At 36.6% G+C, this 25,243-nt stretch overlaps 1 protein-coding gene across 5 annotated transcripts in view; it reads left to right on the plus strand.

The window, feature by feature from the left end:
• Fgf13 (fibroblast growth factor 13) overlaps nucleotides 1-25,243 on the plus strand; it is a 522,252-nt gene that overhangs the window by 174,382 nt on the left and 322,627 nt on the right. The window contains exon 1 of one of the 5 annotated variants that reach the window (XM_077793715.1): nucleotides 17,483-17,550. The exons of the other annotated variants lie outside the window; for them this stretch is intronic. Coding sequence (XP_077649841.1) covers nucleotides 17,523-17,550 — 28 coding nt within the window. The 5' untranslated portion in view covers nucleotides 17,483-17,522. Of the gene's footprint in view, nucleotides 1-17,482; nucleotides 17,551-25,243 lie in introns of those variants that run through there. 5 annotated transcript variants of the gene reach the window in all.

Below are 25,243 nucleotides of genomic sequence, written 5' to 3' on the forward strand. Positions count from 1 at the left end.
ATAGAGCCCTAGAGTAATACTCTGGAGGAGTCTCAAGGATTCCATAAGGAGGAATTCAGAAAATGTGTGAATTTGTGCCCAAGAAATACTGAACCTATTGTTTCTTCCACCAAAGAATTTCCATTTTATCCCAAATTTGACAACAGCATGTGATTTTGTTTGGAGAAAAGGTTCTATGGCCAAAGCAGTTTATTAGGGAAAGCATCTGTTCAGCCCTGTTACATATCCATAGAGTAGTAGGGACCTGCTCAGTGTTAATTATATTATTTTGTACCTGCTGTGGTTGCATAGGTGCACTTTCTCTCTGCTCACGTAGAATGTAAGCTCATGAAGATCATGGTCCATCTTTGCTGTCTTCATGAATCAACACCTTGTCAGCTCCCATTGGGCATAACTGTGTTCTTTTTGGAGTTGCCTTTTTTTGACAGTCTGATCAAAATTGAAGCCCCCACTGCCATGAATTACAACTGCAAACAACACAATTTACACATTAAGGAATTATGGTGCCACTAAACCCCAGCCATGCCATGCTGAGGGTAAAAATCCCTGCAGGAAAAGATTATTGAGTGATCACATAAATTGTTGGGGCAAGTCATTAGGAAAGCATTTTTTCTAACCACTGGACCTTCCCAATATTGGAATGAACTATTCCATGATGGAATCAATACTTGATACTTCATGTGTACAGGTATTGACTGGCCAGAGAGACAGGGTAGCAAAGTTGAAAAAGTCATTGCATTTGATGTACACCAGATGAACTTTAGATTCTACTGCTGCTATATATGTATCCTCAGGAAAATTACAAGTTATCTGAGCCTCAGTATCCTTATCTGTATAATGGAAGTAATGATATCATCTACCTTGTAATGACTTCATAAGGCTGTTGTGAGGAATTACTGAGATATTATTTGAATCATTTAGCATGGTGTAGGGGTTGGTGTATTTGGTAAAAGTGTTACTTCCCTAAAATTTGTTGCTTAAAGAATTCTTGTGTAGAAAATTGAATTAGATGCTCTCTTGGGTTCTTTGTAATTCTGAGATTCCCTGTTGGCTTATCCTTGCTGCTATATTTTAGAATAATACAGGAACTGTTGTCTTCCTGCTTTGGATTTGCCTTCAAACAGGTTTTATGGATAGAATCTTGAGCAATGTTTGCTTTTCTCCTGAAAGGTCAGCTTTAAAAAAATGTCTCAAATATATTTAGCTTCTTTGAAGATATTTTACATCTTTATTATAAAGTGGCTCTGCATGTCCCTTAGGAAAATGAAGAGATTTTGACCAAAACTTCTGACAAGTTGCATGTAGAGCCAATTAATCTAAGGAAATACACATATATAGTAGAGTAATCTTGGAGTTTGTCAAGTGATTTGGTTCAGACTTCTATATAAGTCAACCAAGTATTGCTCCAAAAACTGGATATTTGAAGTGGATGCCTTTGGTGAGCTATGTCTCTTGTATTTAAGCCTTTCCTTTGAATCTAGAGAGCCTTAGAATAGAAAAGAATGTGCTAGAAATGACATTTCATGATTTCCTAGGCTAGGTCATAATATATCTTGCAACTTCAGTCTCAGTCTCTTGGAATCAACCTTCTAGTGGAAGGGAGGTACCAGGTAAGAAGTCTGACTACCTTAATTCCACAATATCAAGGAAACTTAAATACAAGAGACCACATGGAATACAATGTCTGATCAGCCGAGTGCCATATTTGTTATCTTTCTGAATAGATAGCATATGAATAAAGCATCATTGGACATTGAGCCCAGGCAAACCTTTACAGGCCTCTGGCCAAAAACAAGTGCAGGAGAGATACAAGTAAGAATCTTTTTGGTTAGCCCAGTTAGCCTTAAGAACTATGAATTAATGTAGTGTGCAACTGCTGTAAGAGCTCCAAACCCCAAATTTCCCTCAAACACATAATAATCTGAAATGAAAGTTTTGAACCTTTTTTGAAAACCCATTTTTAACTTGATACTTCCATATGGACAGAGTTTTATGCTAATTCTAAAATTATGTTTATGAAGATATTTAGTGACATTAGAAAACACTTATAATGTAATACTGATGAAAAGAATTTGACATGCATTGTGGTTTAGCTTTGTAGCCATGGTATATTTGTGTGGAGGCGTGTGTGTGTGTGTGTGTGTGTGTGTGTGTGTGTGTGTACGTGTGATATCTCACTTTCTCTTAGACAAATAAAATTGGAGGGACTTGAGCTTAAGTATTGATAGTGATCACTGGGTAGACAGGTTCTATGTGATACTGTTTGTCTTAGATCTTTTGGTATTGTCTGTTCTTTTGAAAGCATGTAGAACAGTTGGTTTGCCAAAAATAAGTATCTGTACATACTGCATAGTGACACTTATGATATTGTGTTCAAAAATTTGAGAAGAAGTGGCTATCCTGGGAGAACAGATGTATGTTGGTTCCAGAATTTCTCATCCATTAGTCCAGGATTGTCTTTTTGTTCTTTTTCTTTCTGAATTTGTATGCCTCTTCATTTAGAGTGACATTAAAAAAAGGGTACAACAGGCCCTTGGCCTTTTATTTTAGCATATTTAAAGGTATATTTGCACTTATGGCCTATTGGTATTGAATGAAAACTTGATTTCAAATAAGCCTGTGTTTGGAATCAATGAAGCACAGATGTTTACTGGTGTTGCATGTTTTAAATGTCAGCATCAGCGTATACATTGTGATGTAAGTGGAATTCATGCAGTAGCTGCAAAGTATGAATGAGATGATATTTAGGTAGATAAATGGCTTGAAAGTTTTAAATATTTAAAAGTGAGACTTTTAAAGTAATAAAAGATAATGTGTATCATGCCCTAAAAGTGTCCCACATCATGAAGTTTATTAACCCTGTAGGTAAGTTTCTAACCATTTATATTTTTAGGAAGATAGGAGAAACAAGCTGTATCCCATTATGGAAAAGTGTTATGCATCAATACCACTCCCAAATTCAAAAAGATCAGTGTCACATTATGTAAACATTTCTGTACCAGTTAGATTGCAAGTGACAGTACATTTTATAAGGTCTAAGGAAGCTTACATAAGAACAAATATTTTCCCAAACAATCAAATGCCACTTTGAATAAGGGGCACAGTAGAAGAGATGCAATGGATATGTGTAATGTGTGCTAAATTCGTGATTGCCTTGGGCACTACTAAAGCCATACTGGGTAATTTCACTTGACAGCCAAAAAAGAGGAGCTAAAGAAATGTGGCAGTTTCACCTCCTGTGTCTATTCACAAACTCCCATGGTGACCTCATTAATCTTGGGGAGGAGAAGCACTCAAAGACTGGCTGTATAATGCCAAAATGACTGCTTGCAGAAATCAAGATCCAGTCCATCTGCCACTGGTTTTCTTTATGCTGGTACTTGGCCACATTATAAAGGGGTGTGCCAAGGTGTGCTGGTTACAGTTGGGGGAGGAGAATGCTTACTGCACACAGGTTTGAGCAGCAGCAAATATTTCCCATGCCTCCTGTGCCTGCCAGCTGTGAAAGCACAGGCTCCAGCTCTCCCACCTCTTTAACGCTGCTGCTTCCCATTGTGCTGCTGGAAGCAGTGGTGAGGGGGAACATGGAGAAAGCCACTGGGCCTCCCACTGAGACTAGCATGGTGTCATTTGCATGTTTTGGTACATCTGCTAGAGGATACTGACCTCTGACCTTGATTTGAGTACACTGGACAATTTGTGGGATGGATTTCCTTTACTTGCCTGGGCTAATTTTTTTTTTTCAGTTGACCAATTGTTAAATGGCCAAGGAGACTCAATGGCATTATATTTGGATTCAATAAACATTTATTATGTGACTTACTTTGTACCAGGTAGTGTCTGGTTATTCTGATACTTTTATCTCATTTAATCCTCATATTATTGTGAGGAATGTTAATATTTTAAGTGTTTCAATGAAAGCTCTTTCTAGTATTCCATGCTGTGGCTCTTCTAACTTTAGGCAGAATATATTTATGTTTTTACAAATAAAATTATATCATATAATGTGACATAAACATGACAAAGGAATCATCTTTTAAAAAGTTACTTATTATTGCTAAAATCTTACTTAGGCATTAAAAATGTTAGCAGGGATATTTCACTGATGGAGTGGTATAAAGGCAGAGAAGTTGGGGCAATGAGAATTTGAATATAATGATCCAAATTAAGCATAAACCTGCCAAGACTTGTCCTGAATTCTGTGGCAAGCATTACAAGAGTGGCTGTGATTTAGATAGATGCAGATAGTGCCATGAATACACATTGTCATGGGTGCCAAAGGAGGAGAAAATTTCAAGATGGATCAAGTATTCAACATGGTCAGAAATATAAAAGTGGTTCAGAATAATAAAGACTAAAAATAGGTATAAGATTTTGTAGTTGGGAGGTCAATACTGACCTTACCAAGATCCCCTTATATTAAATTGAATGGTCAAGAAGCAGAAATAAGGAATGAGGGGTGAGTAGGAAGTGAAGGAAGAGAGAATAATCTGTTCCTTTCAGAGGTTTAGTGAGAGACAAGAATGTGATTTCTAGAGGGAAGACAAGACATCCATAAAGAAAGGATATTGGGGCTGGGGATGTGGCTCAAGCGGTAGCGCGCTCGCCTGGCATGCGTGCGGCCCGGGTTCGATCCTCAGCACCACATACCAACAAAGATGTTGTGTCCGCCGAGAACTAAAAAAATAAATATTAAAAAAAATTCAAAAAAAAAAAAAAAAAAGAAAGGATATTTTTTTTAAAAACTTAAGGTCATAAAGAGTCTCTAGGGCTTGGCATGGTGGTGCATGCTTGTAATCCCAGTGACTTGGGAAGCTAAAGCAGGAGGATCACAAGATCATAAGTTCAAGGCCAGCCTCAGCAACTTAGCAATACCCTGTCCCCAAATAAAACATAAAAAAAGGGCTGGGGATGTGTCTCAGTGATTACACACCACTGGGTTCAATCCTTGGTACCAAAAAAGGGTGGTGGATCTTTAGGATAATTATAGTTTGACAGGAGAAGGAAAGAATGGTTTGAGATTTTGAAAGGAAATTGAGGACTGATGTCCCAGAGACAACAGGCAGGAATGCAGGCTGTGTTTGTGTTTGCAATACAACAAGCAGGGATACAGGGGAAGGATTGAACTTCAATTAGAGGAGGGACTCCTTTATCCTCAGTCATGATTTGTAAATGTTTATTCTGTGATGGGAGGAGTATTATGGAAATGTTAGCTTAGCTGAAGGTCTCAGTTGTTTAATTAAGCAGGGAAGCCAGCCAGATATTAAAGTTGGAAGGGGCAGAGGTTGAGCCACAGGTTTTGGGAAATGTATTAAAGGCTTAACAAGGTCATAGAGAAGAATAGAGAATGGACCAAAGTATAAAGGGATGTTGCTGAGATGAGATCATGAGCTTGTGATGTTGCTGAACTTCCTGGTTTGCATGCTTTCCTTGCTTTGTAGAACAGAAAAAGTAGATTGTGGGATTGGACTCGGGTTTGGGATTTGAGGTTGTGGCAGGAGAGTGAGGGAAATAAGGTGAGGGGCCTGGAGGCAAGTAGTTTGTGTTTGTAACCATCAGATCAGGCAAGGTAGGGAAGAAAGTGAAGACAGGAGCAGTGTGTTCACTGGTAGCCTGGGAGGAAATGCAGATGGCAATGAACCACAGGACCCTCTGAGGCTGATATGAGGGTAGACTACAGGAGACAGTTAACTATGCTCTAAAATCACCCTGAATAGGAATGTGAGAGAGTTTTTAGGAGGCTTAGGGAGGTATATAGCTGGGATGAGCATTTTAAGAGACCAGTCATTTTTACATAAAAATTCAGGAATAATGATCATTATGTTGGCTTAGTAAAAACAGGACCAGATTGCCAATAATATTATGATACTGAGGTGTGAGAAGTAGATGGAAGAATAACTAGTCTTCTCTTGGGACCCTAATGGAAAAACAGTGTCATCAGAGGAGAGCCAGGTTGTCATAAAAGTCTTGAGTTAGAGGAGCATTCTGTTGAGGTTCAGGAAAGAGGTGAATCCAACTACTGTAGTCTTAAGGGTCCAGATCACACAGTGAAAAGCTTTAGAGACAAGGGCAGCTGTGGGAGCTGGAGGCATAGAGAAGCAGCACAGGGGGGATGAGAATGAGACTACAGGTGAGAAAGGGTCTTACATTTTGGGCAATGAGAAAGGATGATGGGTGCAGGATGGAGGAATATTGAGATTTTCTGACCTCAGTTTTGTGTGGAAGGCTAATGAAAGCTTTGTGGAGCTTCCTTGCCATCTTGTGAATTGTAGAAAAGTAAGTCCTGGGAAAGAACTCTTCCAGGTTCAAGTTTAAGTTTAGATAAGGACCCCAAACTTTAAGGCTTAGAACTTGATGTCAGTATTTCTTTCCAGGATCACAGTTTGCTTTGGCACAATTTGCATGTGACTAACTTTTCTTTGTACCCAGAATTGAACGATGATTAACTTTGTAAGTCTTTTAAAAATGGCTTCCAGGAAAACTTGTGGCCCAAATTAGGCTTGAGCCACTAGATGTAAATTTCACAGATGACTGCTTTCCTCCTACTGCTTGGTGACTTGGCTGTACATACCTGATGGACTTCTGTGTGTTCTATCACTATAGCTAGAAGAACCAGCCTATCAGGAAAAATTGCTTTTTTCACAGACTTATGCAAAAAATATTTTAATTCAGGAAAAACATATAGAAACATATGGCATGCAGTCATGATTAGTTAGGCTCTTAGAAATATAATGACTGACACTCAAAGTGTTCTCTCTTCCTATTATTTTCTTTTAAAAATTTATTTATTTTTTAGTTGTGGTTGGACACAATACCTTTATTTTATTTATTTATATGTGATGCTGAGGATTGAACCCAGGGCCCCACATGTGCTAGGCAAGTGCTTTACGGCTGAGCCATAACCCTAGACTGTCTTCTTATTCTTTTCTTTCTTCCTGCCTTCCTGTCTTCCTGTCTTTCTTTCTTTTGTTTTTGTTAAAATTTATATTTGAAATCAGATTCATCCTTGATATCATTATACTGTGGATTTTCTATCAGGCATGTTACTGATTTAGATTAGGGGTCAACAGTCCACAGGCCAATTGCATGCAGCCTGCCTTCTAATTTTGTATGACCCACAAGCAAGAATGAATTTTACATTTTTAAATGGTTGAAGAATCTAAAATAATGATATTCTGTGATATGTGAAGATTATATGATATTTAAATTCCAGTGTCCATTAATAATGCTTGGAGTACAGCTATAGCTGTTTATCTGTTGTCTGTAGCTGCTTTCGCACTGGTATGGCAGAGTTGAATAGTTACAACACAGCCTGTATGGCCCACAGTGCCTAAATTATTTATACTATTGGGCTCTCTACAGGAAAGGGTTGATGAGCCCTGATTTAACCCAGAGAGATTTAGAAATTATAGCTAATGCAAGTCATTTAACTTGTTTACAGAGTAATTTGCTTACATGGCTTACTCTAATATTGTAAATCCAAACACCAGTTTTCTCATCTATATAATGGGGCTAATCGTAATCACAATCTCATGGTTTATGTGAAGAGTGGATGAGTTAATACATTTGAAGCACCAGGAAGAGTGGCTGGCTCAGAGGTGGTTAAGTAGAATCACTAAAGAAAATGTAGCCATTTGCTGAGTGTCCCATTAGAAGATCATGCACTTATTTCAAATGATGGAAGTCCAAACATGTTTCTTTTGGAGATCTTCATATGTTTGACACATATAATACCTTCTAAAATCATTGCAGATGCTCCCAAATGGGGCAAGGTGGAAATTGTTCCCCCTGATCAAGAAGCATCTCTGGGTTGCTAGCCTGGTGGGGCTATCTTGATTGCTTCTGGTGCTTGCATGTGGTTGAATAAGTTTCACTTCCTTTACAAAGTGACTATCAGAAGCACATAAAGATAATCCACAGTGCTTTGTAAAGTGACTTTGTATTAGAGTCACGATCACAAGCACCTGGAACAATGTCAATGAAGAAAATTATAGAAACTCAATTGGGTAAAGAGTCTATAAAGAAAAAGAAGAAAAAATTGACAGAGAAGAAAGCAAAGGGGATGGAAGATATTGGAATGTGGTGACTTTTTTTTTTTTTTACTTTAAGTTGATGTAGGAAAACGATTCTTAATATTCCTTATGTATCGTGTGCCTAAAAGTCATACAGAAAAATTAGAGAAAACAGGTTTTTATGTACCTCAGGAGAAATGCCTTGAGTAATCAAAGGTTGCCATGTACGCAGTGGTTGGAGTTATTGCCCTTATATATAATGTGTTAAGTTCATGCTGTGTTTCTTTCCATATCAATCCTTATACTTTTTTCCCCAAACTTAGAAGATGATAGCCTCTCCTTTCTTCTTTCTTTATATGTTCCTGTCCCATCCCAACCTGGCCAATCTCACGCCTTGTTTCATCCTTTATCGCTTTGATTTCCCATCACCTTCAAGTATTCCAAATGATAATTTATTGTTTTTAAATTTTTTATTTGTTTTAATTAGTCACTCATGACAGTACAATGACCTTGACATATCATACATTTGAATCAGATGGGGTATAATTTCTCATTTTTCTGAGTGTACAGGTTGCAGAATCATTGGTCATGCAGTCACGTATATACACACAGTAATAACAATGTCTATTTCATTCTATTATTCATATGATAATTTCCTCAGGAATTTTATCACAGGGTCCTCTTTGATATTTGGAAGAATGCAAAGCAGAAAGTTTCATTTGGATAAAAGAAATCAGGAACTTATGTTAGTTCTCAATCATCCAGATTGATGGAATGCAAAGTTGATGTGGTGGCTATTGGAAGTATTTATCTTTTTAGTATTTACCATGCTTATTTTCAAATTATTTTAAAAACTGTTATGATATTTCCTTTGATCCATGAACTTCCATTGCTTTTTCATTTTCTGAACATAGGAGGCAATAGGTTTCTGTCTTGCCTTCTGTCCTCCTTGTTAGCATTTGTTGTTGGATCTTGAGATGTTGGAAAGGTCTTGTATTCTTTATTAAAGCATTTATTTGAAATTTTTGGAAGTTCCTTTTGACTAATATGTGACCAGATTTCCAAGTATCCTATGTGGGCTTGAAGAGAATGGATATTCTCTAATAATTGTGTTCAGGGATTTGCACAGTTCACTTATATCAAATCTGTTAATTATATAGTTCAAATCTTTTTAATTTTTAATTTTTTATTCTAATTTATAATATATGATATAAGAATGCATTACAGTTCATATTACACATATAGAACATAATTTTTCATATCTCTGGTTATATAGAAGTATATTCACACTATTCGTGTCTTCATACATGTACTCCTAACCTCCCAACACCAAGGAAATTACAGTGAACTTGGAGATATGGGCAAATATAGCTAAAATTATAAATAGAGAAGAACCAAATTGTGAATTATAGAAACTAAAGAGTATGACTTGAGTATCAATCACATTATTTGTTTCACAGTTTAAATAGGAAAATTTGAATGGCAATTTCAATAATGGTTGCACTCTTTGGGGGACACTTTATGGCAGAAGTGGATAAACATAGATCTCTTCCTTAACTGTAAGACAACTGCATTTAGCAGAGGTACTAGGGCAGGTGTGATCCAAGCTTCATACAGATTGAATGATAGAAGATGGAACAGGTATCAGTAATATGAAGAAATAAGACCCATTAGTTTCACTCTTGAGAGAGCCAGGGATAGGCTTCACTGTACAAGATGGGACCAAAATCTGGAGAATATAAACTGTCAAGTGAGTTACTCTGTGCAAAACAGAGAGGCTTATACCTGTGTTGCTACCACATTGAGAGCTGGAAGTTTGAGAGAAAGAAAGAGGAATTTTTATGTCCCCACACATAGATTGCTTCAACTATAAATTCTGTCTGAGGAGAAGGGAAGGACAGAGCAGAACTACTTTTTTTTTTTTGATGCTGATAATTGAACCCAGGGATGCTTAATCACTGAGCCACATCCCCAGCACTTTCTTATATTTTATTTAGAGGCAAGGTCTCACTGAGTTGCTTAGTGACTCACTAAGTTGCTAAGGCTGGCTTTGAACTCATGGTCCTTACTTTAAGAAAGGAAAGGAAAAACATTAGTTTGATTCTGTTGATGAATTTATAATTACAAATTATCACTTTTTTATCCTTCTTACAAAACTATGGGAAAATGTAATTATCTTGACATCAAGTTGGAAGCAACCAAGTCTCAAGATAATCAGGGGCTTTCATATGACTAGCCAGTTCTTAAGGCACCTAGTCTGATGGTTTGCCCATTACTCTATACTGCTTCTCCAGGACTCAGTGTAATAGTTTTGTTTTTGTTTTTGTTTCAGGGACTAGAATCCAGGGGCACTTAACCACTGAGCCACATTCCCAGCCCATTTACTTTTATTTTCATTTTGAGAAAGGGTCTTGCTAAGTTTCTTATGGCCTCTCTATGTTGCTGAGGCTGGCCTTGAACTTGTCATCCTCCTATCTCAGCCTCTCAAGCTACTGGGATTACAGGTGTATGCCACCACACCCAGCTCAATGTGATTGTTTTTAATGATGATAATAATGGTTGTTTGTCTCATTATTATACATATACACACAAATATACCAAAACCATATTGATATTTTGTTATGATTTGGATATGAAGTGTCCCCCAAAATCTCCTGTGTTAATGCAGGAATGTTTGGAAGTGGAATTACTGGATTGTGAGAGCTGTGACCTAATCAGTCAATCTTAGAATGGACTCATTGGGTTGTAACTGTAGGCAGGTGGGGTGTAATTGGAGGAGGTAGTCACTGGGGGTGTGCCCTAGAAAGATGCATCTTCTTTGTGGCCTTTTTCTTCTTTTTCTCTCTGCTTCCTTGCACACTTGAGGTGAGCAGTTTTCCTGTGCTACACCCTTTGTCCATAATGTTCTGCCTCACCTTGGGTTCAAAGCAATCGAATTGGCTGATCATAGGCCAAAACTCTGAAGCCATGAGTTCAAAATACACTTTCCTTTTTCTACATTGTTCTGGTCAGGTATTTTGGTCACAACAACAATAAAGTTAAAACATCTCATGTGTTTCTCTTTACTGATTTTACCTGTAATTTGGGAAACCCATTTTATAAGTATATTTAGCTCTTTCTTCAGCTCAGGAAAGTTATCCTCAGTTATAGTTTTAATTATTATCTTCCAGTTATTCTGATTTCATCCTCAGAAATGCCTAGGATATCTAAGTCAGCTCTGGCCTTCCTATCTGTTTCCCTTTCTGTTTTACTCTTTTATAAAATTTAGTTTTTCACTTTTGACCTCTAAAGATTTTCAGAATGTGAAGATATGGTTTTATTTTCTACAGTAGCAGTTTGAGCCTTAATCTTTTTCTCTTGCCCTACCTTTATCTCCCCTTTTCCCTTATTTAATAAATGGGACCTTCATCCACCCAGTTGCTCAAGCCAGAGACTCTCTGTGACTGAATCCCTACAGACAAATCCTAAGTCATTTCTATTATGCATACAATATATGTTGGATCATTTTATTCCACAAAGCAAAATGTTGAGTAAGGCAGGCTGGAACCCAGGTCTTCTGAGATATGCAGGATTGAAAGATCGAAGTGATATTGGGTTTAGATTCAGGTACACACTGGTTTTGTTCCTGGCTTCATCATTTTTTACCTATGTGTCTTTTGGAGAATTATTTAATATCTCCAAATGTTCATTAGCTTTTTGAGAAAAACTAAAAACAGCTACATTTCAGAATTACACAAAGTGTCCAGATTAGACAAATCTATAGAGACAGAAAATGGACCAGTGGTTTTCTAGGGATGAAAGAATATGGAGGACCAATGGGGTGTTCACTGATATAGGATATGGAGTTTTTCTTTGAGGTGAAAAAATATTCTAAAATTAACTGTGTTTGCTCCAGGTGTTGTGGAAATACCTGTAATCCCACTGCTTGGGAGGCTGATTCAGGAGGATTACAAGTTTGAGGCCAGCCTCAGCAATTTAGTGAGGCCCTAAGCAACTTAGTGAGACCCTGTCTCTAAGTAAAAAAAAAAAAAAAAATAGAAAAGCCTGGGAATGTGGCTCAGTGGTTAAGCACCTCTGGGTTCAATCCTGTGACCAAAAGTGAATGAAGAAATTAAAACAAGGCTCTTATATTAAAAATCAATTGAGGTGGTTTGACAACTTGTAAATATATTTAAAATATTAAAGGATAAGTTGAATGGTGTATGTTACATTTTGATGATGTTTTAAAAAAATCTATTTCAAGAGAGACGGGAAATTCCTGAGATGACCAACAATTGAATCCCTTTGGCCTCAATGGACCAGTTCAATCTTTTCTGCCTACTTGAGGTTCACCATTTAGTTTCATGACCCAAAGAAATACCCATAAGTACATGGTCTCAGGTCTTCTCTCCTCAGCTGTATGCCAGTGGCCTCTGTGGCAAGATTGCCTCCTTTTAGAAACCGTAACTGGGTAATTTTTAGTCCTTTGTGGATTTGGGGAGTTATTTTCAGCATCTACCTGAAGTAGGCACAATGCAAAAATAATTTGCCATTTGGAGCTTCCTGGCATATGAGGGCCAGTGGTCTTCCAAGTTCCTAGCTGAAGAGTTGAGACATACCTCAGACCTCAATTTTAGTTTACTTCTCTTCAATATAAACCATCCTGGCCTGGCAATACTGGCAAATCCGGTATGGAGTTGTGATACTAAAAAGAATTGAGGCCATAGCTTCCGAAGAGTTAATTTATCCATCTCCACTGGGAAAGCTCCTCCAAGGTGAATTTACTGAGTGCAGGCTTATTAGAGACATTTGACACAATCTGGCAGATCTAACAGTTGAGGACATGACTTAGGCCCTCATTTTGTAATGGGGTCTCTCTCTATCTCCACAGTAAAGCATTCTGGCCTGTTACCCTACACTGAGCCATTCCACATGATGAAAGGATAAAAAGAAATGCACATCTTAGATCTTGATTTTATAAGGAATTGGATCTATTAATCTCCACTGGAACCATCAGCTTTACTCCCAATAGCACTGGTTTACTCCAGACATTTGATGTAATCTGTACAACAGAGTTTGGGACACAGCTTGCATCTCAGTTTTGTAATAAGTTGGATCCTTTAATCTGTATCTGAATCATTCTGCTCTGTCACTGTCCCATGCTGAATTTCTTCAGTTGTTTGGTGCCAACTAGAAGATGCAAAAGCAAACTCTGGGCTGGGCACAATGGTGCACACCTGTAATCCCAGTGGCTCAGGAGGCTGAGGCAAGAGGATAATGAGTTCAGAGCCAGCCACAGCAAAGGTGAAGCACCAAGCAACTCAGTGAGACCCTGTCTATAAATAAAATATAAAAAAAGGGCTGGGGATGTGGCTCAGTGGTCGAGTGCCCTTGAGTCCAATCCCTGTTACCTCCGTTCCCCCCAAAAAGCAAACCTGCAGTTTTTAAAGGATTTGCATTATTATTAATCCCTACAATGAATCATCCTGAGTTAACATTGCCCTGATGCAGATTTACTGGAGATTATCAATCTGTAGGATCATTGAAACTGAAGTGGGAATATGCTGGTGGGTCTGAGAGACCAGCACCATATTGTCCCATTTCAAGGGTTACTTTGAAATAATACAATTATAATACCTTCATATAGAAATCTCTCAATGAGTGCCAGCTCCTTTCTTCCTACCTCTGGACTCATATCTAGTGCCTTCATTCATGCAACCAAATAAGCACTTATCCTGTGTTTATGCACACTCATTTATGCATGTATATATATATTGCATATGTATGTGTGTGCATGTGTATGTATATATTTTTTTCTAGGATAAAGTTGATATCTACTTAAGATTAAATCACTTGAAAGAATGCTGAAGCTTTTTAGCAAAAAGATTTGTCTTGAGTATTGGGTGTGCGGAAAGAACATGAATATTTTGGAAGGACATAAAAACAAATGTGACTTTGACTGAAAGGAAGTAGTACATTTGCATTTTTCTTTAAAAACACAGAAACTCAAATTAGGAAATGAGCATATTTTTATGGTGCAGGGGAAAGCAACTGTCTCATGAGTGGCCCATTTCTTCTTGGATCTCCATGCAGTAGGCAAACTGGAAGCAAGCTGGGACAAGGAAGGCCAGAGCAACCTAGATAGGACATCGGCAGGGAGGCCATGTGATTGGCCCTGAGGCACCTCACAGACTGTCATCTCAAGTACTGTTGTGGAGCCAAATGCTGAAGCGAATCAAATATGTTCTAGTTATGCATGGGAGACCTCCTGAGCCCAGCTGCCTTCTTTCCTCCTCCCTCAACATTCTTTTGCCAAGATGAAGCTAGAAGGGAAAGGCAAGAGAAGAGGAAAAGCCTGGGCCAACTTCATCACTGAATTATATATGTTCCGTTTTTATTTGCACTTGGAAAAGCTTGGATTGCCTTCCAGCTCCATGTTTACTTAGCAACTTCAGGTTGGAAGTGAACTAGGAAGAGTGTAGGAGGCCTGAACTTTGACTGACCTTGGGATAACTGCTTTTGACTTTCTGAGCATCAGCTTCCCTATTTGCAAAAACAGGCATAGAGGTAATACTTTCCCTGTCCTTTGCACTACTACTTGGTATCAAAATATAAAACATAACCAGATGATATTTTAAACCCCTTCACAGGTTCAAGTAATTCAGATTGAAATGGGACTAAAATGTTTAGCTCAACTTAAAATGAGAGTATTGACACAACTGAAATATTTTCTACAGATTAAAATAGCAGACATTCTTTAAAAGATGACACATATTGATAAGAATAGAGACATAGACACTTTGATAGTCTTCTAGTGAACTTTGAAATTATATTATTTTCCTGAGGACAGCTTCGTGGTAGATATCAAAACCTTGAAAGTGGTGAAGCCTTTGATCCAGCAATTCCACATTGAGGAATTCATTTGAAGTAAAAATCAAAGATGTGCATAAAGCCACTTTTTACAAGCAAGTTTGTTGTAGTTATTTCTCATAGTAAAACATTAGATACAACCTCTCTAATAACAGGAATTTAGTAAAGAAAAATGGAACATGTGGCAAAATACAATGCAATTATTAAAAAGTTTATTGTAAAAATATTTATTGATAGAGGGAAATGTTCTCAAAAGTGGAGATTCTTTTTTATGCATCAGCACATATTATTTTCATAAGAATGATGTTGGGTGAAACAACCATAAAATATTGAATAAGGGTATTAGCACTATAATACATGTTCTGATGAAATATTAAGCAGCTTTAAAAACCATAAGTTTCTTGTGTTTCCTAATCAAGTATATAAGGATATGATACAAAAGCTACGTGAAAAATCACACTGTACAATGTAATTCATAACATCTGTAGTACATATTGTATGTAAGGTAATTATATGTGTAAAATGTTTTATTTCTAAATGTGAAATAAAATTACCAGGTAAAATGGTATTTAAAATTAAAAAATGCAATAACAGCAGTGCTATGAATTTAATGTTTTTTTTTTTGTTGTTGTTCCCACCAAACTGGTATCTTGAAGCTCTAACCTCCAATATCATAGTATTTGGAGGTGGGACCTTTGTGAGTTCATTAGGTTAGGTGAGGTAATGAGGATGTGACCCTATGGTGGAAGTATTTCCCTTTAAAGAAGAGGAAGAAACACTAAAGCACCCCATTTCTACCATGTGAGGACTCAGCAAGAAGGCAGCCATCTGCAACCAGGAAGTGAGCCTTCATCAGAACCCTGACTTTGGACTTCCAGCATCTAGAACAGCAAGAAATAAATGGCTATTGTTTAAACCATCTCATCTGTGATGTTTCGTTATAGTAGCCTGAGCAGACTAAGACAAATAAGAGCAAAACTGGAGGGAATGTATTCTACTTCAGGGATTCAGTAATCTCTAATCTGATAGAGGAGGCAAACATAATATCTCTAATCATCAGAAATCATTTTAAGTGCCTTAATCCTGAGAGGATAGGTTCAGTCATTTGTCATGATAAAAAATTTAAATGCATTGATCTGAAAAGGAAAGATTGGGTCGATTGGGATAATTAAAAAAATGAAAATAGTGGTTATTACTAATTTAGCATTTCCTGGATACCTGGCACTGGGAGAGGCACTTTTAATAGCTTAACACACTTAATCCTATATGACAACACAGGATGTCATTTAATCTTTATTATACTTTATAGCAGGGTAAGGTTTATCTCAATTTGACAAATGTAGAAAGTACAGTTCTAAGAGATTAAGTCACTTAGGATAATATACCTATGACATATGAAACGAGGGAGAATTTGGTTTGTCTGTTTCCCATGTCTTTATTTTTTGCTCATCATCATGCCAACAGGGTATAATGAGAGAAGATTTCCTGGAAGAGGTGTTCTTCAGCTATGATGATTAATTGGTAACAAGAGTTTAGGACAGAGCTATTGTCTCAGATACATGTTTTTATTAAGTATAGATGATAAAAGCTGCTTCACTCCTTAAATTTTTCATTTTGGATGAAATAGATCAGATAGCAAAGAGGAACTTTTTCTAACATTTTACTTTGAAATAATTTAGGCTTATGGAAAGTGACAAAAATCGTACAAAGTTCCTATATGCCTTTCACTCAGTGTCCCCTAATCTTAACTTCTTGTATTGCCATAGCATAATTTTGAAACTAGGAGGAAAACATTGATACAATTAACTAAACTACAAGTTTTATTGAGATTTTTCCATCTAGTCCATTAATGTTTCCTTGTTGGAAATCCCATTTAAGATCTCATGTTACATACAGTTGCCATGTTTCCTTATTCTCTTCTAGTTTATCACAGTTCTTAGTATTTTCTTGTATTTCATAATTCTGCGCTTTTGAGGCTTATCGGTTAAGTATTTTTCAGAATGTTCTGCAATGTGAGTTTTTATGAAGTTTCTTCATAGTTAAATTCAAATTACAAAGATTTGACAGCATTATCACAGAAGTTATGTCATGCCATTCTGTGATTCATATCAACAGGGATATATATGATTTTCCTAAGTTGCCTTACTGGGTGCTGGGATGGTATGGTACCATTCATTAAAGGATACTAGTTTTCTCTCTGTATTAATTCATATCATTCAGGGAAATATTTTGGTATTATGTAAATGCCTTAATTTTATCAACTATTGATATTCCTTGTCTATAACTATTGTTTTTGTGGTATTTGACTAATGGTGTTTTTTAAAATCTTTCTACATATATTAATTTGAATTCTCTATTGATTGAATTATTTTTATCAGTATGTAATCTGATATCATTACTTTGTTATATAGATTGTACTCCATTACTATAATCACTTAATTAAGCCTATATTCCACACTGTATAAAAGAGTATTCTCTTGAGTTCACTATTCTGCTCCAGTGGTCTACATGCCAATTTCTATGCCAATATATTGCTGTTTTGGTGACTGTAACTCTTTAGTTTGTTTTGAAGTCAAGTATTGTGAAGCCTCCAACTTTGTTGCTTTGTTATCTTTGTTCAGGATTGCTTGGGCTACTTGGAGTCTGCTATGGTTTGGACAAATGTTCTCCAAAGGTGCATGTTTTAAAGGTATGATTAGGGGGATGGTGGTACTGAGAGATGGTGACACCTTTAGGAGGTGTGGTCTGAAGGGAGGTCCTTAGGTCCTTGGGTACATACTATTGAAGGGAATTAAGGGACCCTGACCTTTTTCTCTCCCCTCCCTGGGTCATAATGAAAGTGGTTTTGTTCCACCATGCATTCCCACAATGCTGTGTTGCTTCATCAGAGGATCAAAGCAATATACCCCCCAAATCTTAGAATAGAATCTTCCAAATCATGGACCAGAGTAGAGCTTTTCTCTTTAAGTTCATTATCTCAGGCATTTTGTTGTAATAATGAAAAGCTGTCTAAAACAGGAATATTTTATGGTTTCATATGAATTTTATGATTGTATATACCTATTAATGTAAAAAACAACAAAACCACAAAAATGCTAGAAGAAAATATAGAGGAATTCCTCTTAAAGTTTGCTGTAGGGAAAGGCTATACATAAAAGACTGATAAACTCAACTATGTGAAACTAAGAAACAACTGCATTATAAAACCATGAGCAGAGTCAAAAGACAGCTGGCAAACTGGAAGAAAGTATTTGTGCTATGTCACAAAAGGCTAATATACCTAATTATACAAAGAACCCTTAAATTGACAACTTAATGACTAAAAAAATCTAACAGAAAAGTAGAAAAAAGATACAGACAATTCACTATATATATAACATTTACTATGGGGAAAATATATATATATATACCATATAATACATGTTCCATAAACATAAGGAAAGTGATTAAGCTCAATCATAATTTAAATAGTGCAAATTAATATAATATGAAAGTATCATATAACTCCTATCAGACAGGTTACAATTTAAAAGTATGACCACATATTATTTTGGTAAGGCTATGGCAAACAGGCACCCCCATCACATCATTGTTGATGGAAATGCAAACTGGTAAGGGAACTTTTTCAGTTTTCTAATACAGAGGTTATACTGTGGTTGAAACAGAAATATGTTTCTTTTCTGGTGACATTTGGGAGAAGGCTGCTTTACAATGTTCTTGAAGGTCATTGGTAATATCAGTCGTATTACATAAGATTGTCCAACCAGCATTTATAGGTACTTGAAATACTTTCCCAAATACTACCTCCTTCTATTTTTTTTAAAGAGATAAAGTCCTAAGAAGCCTCAAGATGCCAGTCATTTTCATTGTTACTGATGTTAACATTTTTGCTCTTTTGCTTCCCACCTGAATCAGATATATGACCTCTCTCTAAAATGAAAATAGAACTATAGAGTCATAAAGGTAAAAGCTCAGAACAACTTTAGAGATGATCTAAAATCATCCCTGGATGATTTTGAGGATAAAACAAAGTCCAGAGAGGGCTAGTAATGTGCTTAGGGTCACACAGTGAGTCAAAGCTGAGAGAAATGGGTCCTGACCAGAATGCTACAAATCTTATGCAAACTAGAAGTAACCAGACCTATAGTAGGCATACAGTGTATGTATTAGAGCAATATATGTCACTGTTTTCCAACTGTGTAAGGTTTCCCACTTTCATTTCATGACAGCAACTTTTCTCCTAAGTATCAAGTTGAGGGAAAGTATGTACTGCTTTTATAATCATCCATAATACTTCTCCCAGGATCCTTAGGCAGCAGCAATTCATTAGCACTTGCAGCCATATCATTTAAGTGTATGTTGATTACTAAATTATGTTCTAGCTTCATTATCCTTTTCTCTTAGTCACTTGATAATATGTCCATGGGCCTACCCTGGACCTGGAGCATCTATTTCAACTGAAGCTGGAGAATTATGTAAAAATTCACAAAGACACCTAGACTGGGAACCTATGGGAGCTAGAATCCAGCCTATTCTCTGCTCAGGGTCTCACTGAGTTACTTAGGGCCTTGATTTTTGCTGAGGCTGGCTCTGAACTCCTGATTATCCTGTCTCAGCCTCCCAAGCCGCTGAGACATGTGCCACCAAGACATGCACATAATAGGACACTGATTAAATTTGAAAGTTGAGCTACACAATGAATGCTATGAAGAAATAAAAATAATGATGTAAAAGGATAATGACATGGGAAGATATTCATGATTTACTGCTAAGTAGAAAAAAAAATATTGGTGCCAACAAGTTATGCGCCACCAAGCCAGGCTCTAGCAGATGTTCTTAATAGGGGCTCCTTAAGGAAAGGACACTTTTTCTCCCAAAAGCTCAATCTACATATGTTTATAGGATTGGGTCTACCTTGATGGGACAGCTGCTTTAATTCATGCAGAAGTGCCTTATAGGCTAGCAGAGGCCCCCGGATTGAAAACAAATTGTATCTAAATATAAAATCTGTGTTTCTCCCTCTTTACTAGAAAGCCTGTTTTCCCCTTTTTACTGAGAAATCTGGAAGAGACTTTAGAGAATATCTAACCTAATTCCTATACTTTATGGATCAGAATTTTGGCTTCTAATGGTTAAGTGCTCTACATATGATGACAATGGACAGATCAAAAAGACTCACTGTATAGGTATCATGCAGTACATTTCCAGAAAAAAAAAATAGGAAATATGTAAATTTTCCAATGGGTAGGACATCTGTAGGCCTGGACACATACTGTCCAAGCAGATTCTTTTAACATGCCAAAACCATATTCACTGTTCCTTCATTTTTACAAAGTATTTAAGAATTTCTACTTGGTAATTTTAAAGGGAAGTGTTCAATGGCAATATATGTACCTTTATTCACTGTCAAATAAATAAAGGTTGGTCCCAGAAATTGATTAAAAAATTAAAAAAATAAAATTTTCTACTTGGTAATTTATGCAAAGGCTTCATTGATTCAAGGCTGGTGGGTATTGCAGTTTATTTGGGGTCTCTACCTGGAGTTTGTTTTTTTAAAATATTAATTTTTTAGTTGTAGTTGGACACAATCCCTTTATTTTATTTATTTTTCTGTGGTGCTGAGGATCAGACCCAGAGCCTTGCACATGCTAACCAAGTATTCTAAAATTGAGCTACAACCCCAGCCCAAGTGTGGAGTTTTACTTTTTATTTTTTTAGTTGTAGGTGGACACAATATCTTTATTTATTTTTATGTGGTGCTGAGGATCTAACCCAGTTCCTCACATGTGCAAGGCAAGCACTCTACTGACGAGCCACAACCCCATCTTTGAGTGTAGAGTTTTAATGTAATGCATGGTTTGGGGTTAGATAATCTTGGTTCTTTTCCTGGTGTTTCCTACAGTAGTTATGTAACTGGACCAGCCATTTAACCCCACCAAGAGAAATAATTTGCTTTTTTTCTATTTAACAGTAAATCATGAATATCTTCCCATGTCATTATCCTTTTACATCATTATTTTTATTTCTTCATAACATTCATTGTGTGGTTCAACTCTCAAATTTAATCAGTGTCCTATTATGCTTAGATGTCTGCTATTTCCATAATTGTGATGATTTCCCTTGCAGCTCTATCTCTGCCAGACCTCTAATTATGAATGTTATTTTCAAGTGGGATCTGCCTACCCAAGATATTTATGACAATACCAGGAAGTTTCTATAGCTCAGGAATTTCTATATATAGTGAAATATAAATAGCAATAGTCACTTTTTTATTGAGTGTCTATTATGTACCAGGTCCTTTCTAAGAAAATACTTTGGGTTAAGAAATTTTCAAGGTGGGTGTTTCTAGCTGACCCCTTAAGCTGTGGAAAAGTCAAGTGAGGCTCTTGTGAGAAACATGGCTGTGCTCAGCATGGCCTCTTGCTGTTCTGTCCAGGACAAATTGGCAGTAGGATAAATCCCAGGACACAAAATCACTTGCTAAATGTAGTTCTTCCATATTCTCCACTTGTTTCTGGGGAGGACAGGTTTAATTTCTATACAGTTAATAAGGAGTTCCTTCTGGTAGTTAAATGCAAGTATCATCTCTTAGTTTTCTGTAGTCATCACTCCTGGTTGGAGATACTAAAAATGTTATAAGCATAAAGGAAGAAATTTACTTCCCCAAATTATGCAGCAGGAAAGCATAGAGTTGATTCATCTACATGTGATAGCAGAAAGCCATAGATGCATATTAAAGAGAAGAATGCACAGACTTTTTCTAAAATTTTACTTTAGCCAGGTACAGTGGTGCATACCTGTAATCCCACCAGCTCAGGAGGCTGAGGCAGGAGGATTGCAAGTTCAAGGCCAGCCTTAACAACTTAGCAAGGCCCTTAGCAACTTAGTGAATCCATGTATCAAAAAATAAAGGCCTGGTGATGTGGCTCAGTAGTACAGCACTCCTGGGTTCAATCCATAATACCAAAAAAAAAAAAATGTTTAAAAGAAGGGAGACCAGTAGAATAGAGGATGGGGACTAGGGGGAGGGAGGAAATGAGGGAAAAGGGGAAGTGGTAGAGAATGAAATTGAACACATTATATCATTAAATTATGTGTATGTATAAATAATATAACAATAAATTCTGCTATTATGTAGAATTTTATACACTAACAAAAACAAGGGAAAATTTATGATAGTTCCAACTCCTGTTTTCTGTGTTATATTTTTAAATGATGTTGCTAGGTGGAGTGGATGTCCCATTCACCTCAGTTGTAAATAAAGTGCTTGAGTTCCAGAACTCAAGGATACTGGGATCCTTGTATAATGTACCTGTTACAATTATATATACTCATGTTTGCACACTCCTCAGGCACACTCCTTCTTTATTCTGATGAAAGAGCAGAGCTCTTTTGAATGACAATATTTACATTCAGAAGACTGGGACTTTTTAGAAAAATACTAACAAATTTTGGTGCATTTTAAATATGTTTCCCTATATTTTCATACAATATGATTTGGAGATCTTAGCTGAAGAGCCTCTGATAATAGTTTATCATTATGAATAGGTCCATTCATTCCCTTATGATCACTTCCTACATGCATTTTTACTTGTAATAGGAATTAGAAATCTGGCTGGGTGTGGTGGCTCATGCCTGTAATCCCAGCAATGTGGAAAGCTGAGGCAGTAGAATCTCAAATTTTGAGGCCAGCCTCAGAAATTTAGTGAGGGCCTGTCTCAAAATCAAAAATAAGAAGTACCAGGGAGGGACTGGGGAGCAGCTCAGTGGTATAGCACTTGCCTAGCATCTGTGAGGCACTGGGTTCAATCCTCAGCACCACATATAAATAAACGAATAAAATTTATGTCTGCCAATAACTAAAATTTTTTTTAAAAGTGCCAGGAATGTGGTTTGGTAATTAAGCACCCCTGAGCTCAATCCACAGTACCAAATAACATAAAATAAATAAAATTAGAAATCTGAATCTGATATCCTGACTTAATTGTCAATTGAGCTCACTATAGAAAATAGGCCATTTGAAAGTCCTTAACATATGGATAGTTGAATCAGAGAGCAGATGATATTCACAGCAGGAGATAGTGGAGAGGTAGAAGAGAAAGGGGTTAATGAAGGAAAGGAGACTTTGGAACACTGAGATATAAGCTAGGGATGTATAAAGAAGAAAGCTCACCAAAGAGATTTTGGACAAACACACTGTGAGTTAGGTGGAAAATTATTCTGCTTGTTGGTAAATAGGGAACAAGGGAAAACCAGAGAGATCAGTGATTGTTCTTTCCACATCATTTTTTTAAATGTATAATGATAAACAGTAGTCTATTTTCATGATCATGACGGGAAAATTCTTTCCTATATTCAAAGGTATTATAAGTTATGAATAAAATCATATAGATGATTGTGTTTTTGTCCCCTTATCAAAAATGAGTGAACTAATAAATTAATAGCATATCCTATATATACTTAGTTTATCACCAAATGTTGAACATGTATTTTATAGCTGAAAGTTGAATAGTAGCTGTTAAAAATTTTTTAACCTTCCACTATTCCTGCTAATGTCCCAATATGATTTTAAGAATTCATTAATTTTCCTTGATGTATCTATTACCATTAGCTAATTTGCTAATGTTAACATTTTTTAGACAGCATTTGGACCAGCACTTCATCCAGTCTCCAAGCCAATAAGAGGTCATTTTGGTCATTATGAAGATTATTCAACTAAGTGAACATCAGCCAAATCTTTGCTTCAGCTGAACATTATCCAATTTGCAATTTCAAAATTTAATTAAATGAATTCCAGCCATGGATTCCCTCTGTGGAGTATCTGGAGATACTTGCAGGATTTGCACCTTCCCATTTTGCTGCTAATGCTGGTTCTAATAGAATGGGCAGTGTACTCAGAATAAGTCAGAGAGTTATTAGTAGATTAAGAGTAGAGTTTAGGCTGGGCACAGTGGCATATACCTGTAATCCCAGCAGCTCAGGAGGCTGAGTCAAGAGGATTGTGAGTTCAAGGCCAACCTCACCAACTTAGTAAGGCTATAGGCAAACTAGTGAGACCCTGTTTCTAAGTAAAATATAAAAGGGGCTGGGGATGTGGCTCAGGATTAAGCACTCATGGGTCCAATACCAGTACCAAAAACCAAAAAAGTAGACTTTAAGGGAGAACATTCTAAGGGGAGGGTGCTTACTCTCATCCCTACCAAAAACTGCTGCTGTTTTTGTAGATATGACACAATATTGGTGTTATACCTAAGAGAAATCTTGATTGGACCTTTTTTTGTCTTTTGCCTATACCTACAGTTCCTTAGTATGCTGGGGTCAAATCTCCTGGAGTGTTGAATGACTTGGCCATTCAATTCAATACATACTTCTATTTATTTAAAAAGCTGTGCTGCTTTCTTTTCTCTCTTTCAAAGGTTTTTGAAGTTTTGTTCATTTAAAATATTTATTGCACAAGCAACATTATAACAGCATTAAATATTTGGCTTGAAAAGTTGGCAGGGTAATGGGTGATTTTAAAAAATTGTTCCTTCTATTTCTGTTCGGTTTCCATGTTTCCTTCCTGTGACTCTTTATTTTGATATACTTTTCATAATATCATGTGACAAAAAAATTGAATGTAACACATTTCTATTTTTAAAATAGATTCAATGAGAAAATGGGTTGCTTCATAGAAATTTACTGTAGGGCCAATTTAGTTGATGTTAATTTTTAAAAACATCATTACTATGTGTTTTTTAAAATATCTTTATTTTGTTTATTTTTATGTGGTGCTGAGGATGGAACCTAGGGCCTCACATATGCTTGGCAAGTGCTCTGCCACTGAGCCACAACTCCAGCCCTGATGTTATTTTTTTTTTAATAATTCTTCAATTACAGGAGGACGTATGTCCTTTTCCTTTTCCATGAAGGACAGTATGTGGTCCTAATATTGAAGTGATTACTGTATTTGCTAACTTGGTAAAGGGCATGTCCAATTTCAAGTGCATAATATAGACTGGGGAAAGTGTGGGGTGATGGAATATAGTTTAAATTCCTAGCTTTGCCATTTACTCATCCTTTAATCTTGAACCTGGCTTGGGCCTCAGTTTCCTCCTGAGTAAAAGGAGAGAAAATGTGCTAGATGACCTGCAAGTGGTACTTTGCTTGTAATTTCCAGGATCAGTCATAGAGTTAGATTCTATTGCTTTTGTAGTGCAAAAGAAATAAATGTCTAATCTCAATTGGTAAATTTCCATGCACATAGGCAGAAGCACATAGTGTTTAAGGGTATGAATTCTAGAGCTAGCCTGTTTGGATTTGAATCTTTGTCTCATACAAACTATGTGATCTTAGGTGAGCTTTTTACCATTTTATGCTTCAGTTTTCTTATCTGTCAAATG

The sequence above is a fragment of the Urocitellus parryii genome, chromosome X (genome assembly GCF_045843805.1).
Source record: "Urocitellus parryii isolate mUroPar1 chromosome X, mUroPar1.hap1, whole genome shotgun sequence".
Classification (NCBI taxonomy): Eukaryota; Metazoa; Chordata; class Mammalia; order Rodentia; family Sciuridae; genus Urocitellus; species Urocitellus parryii.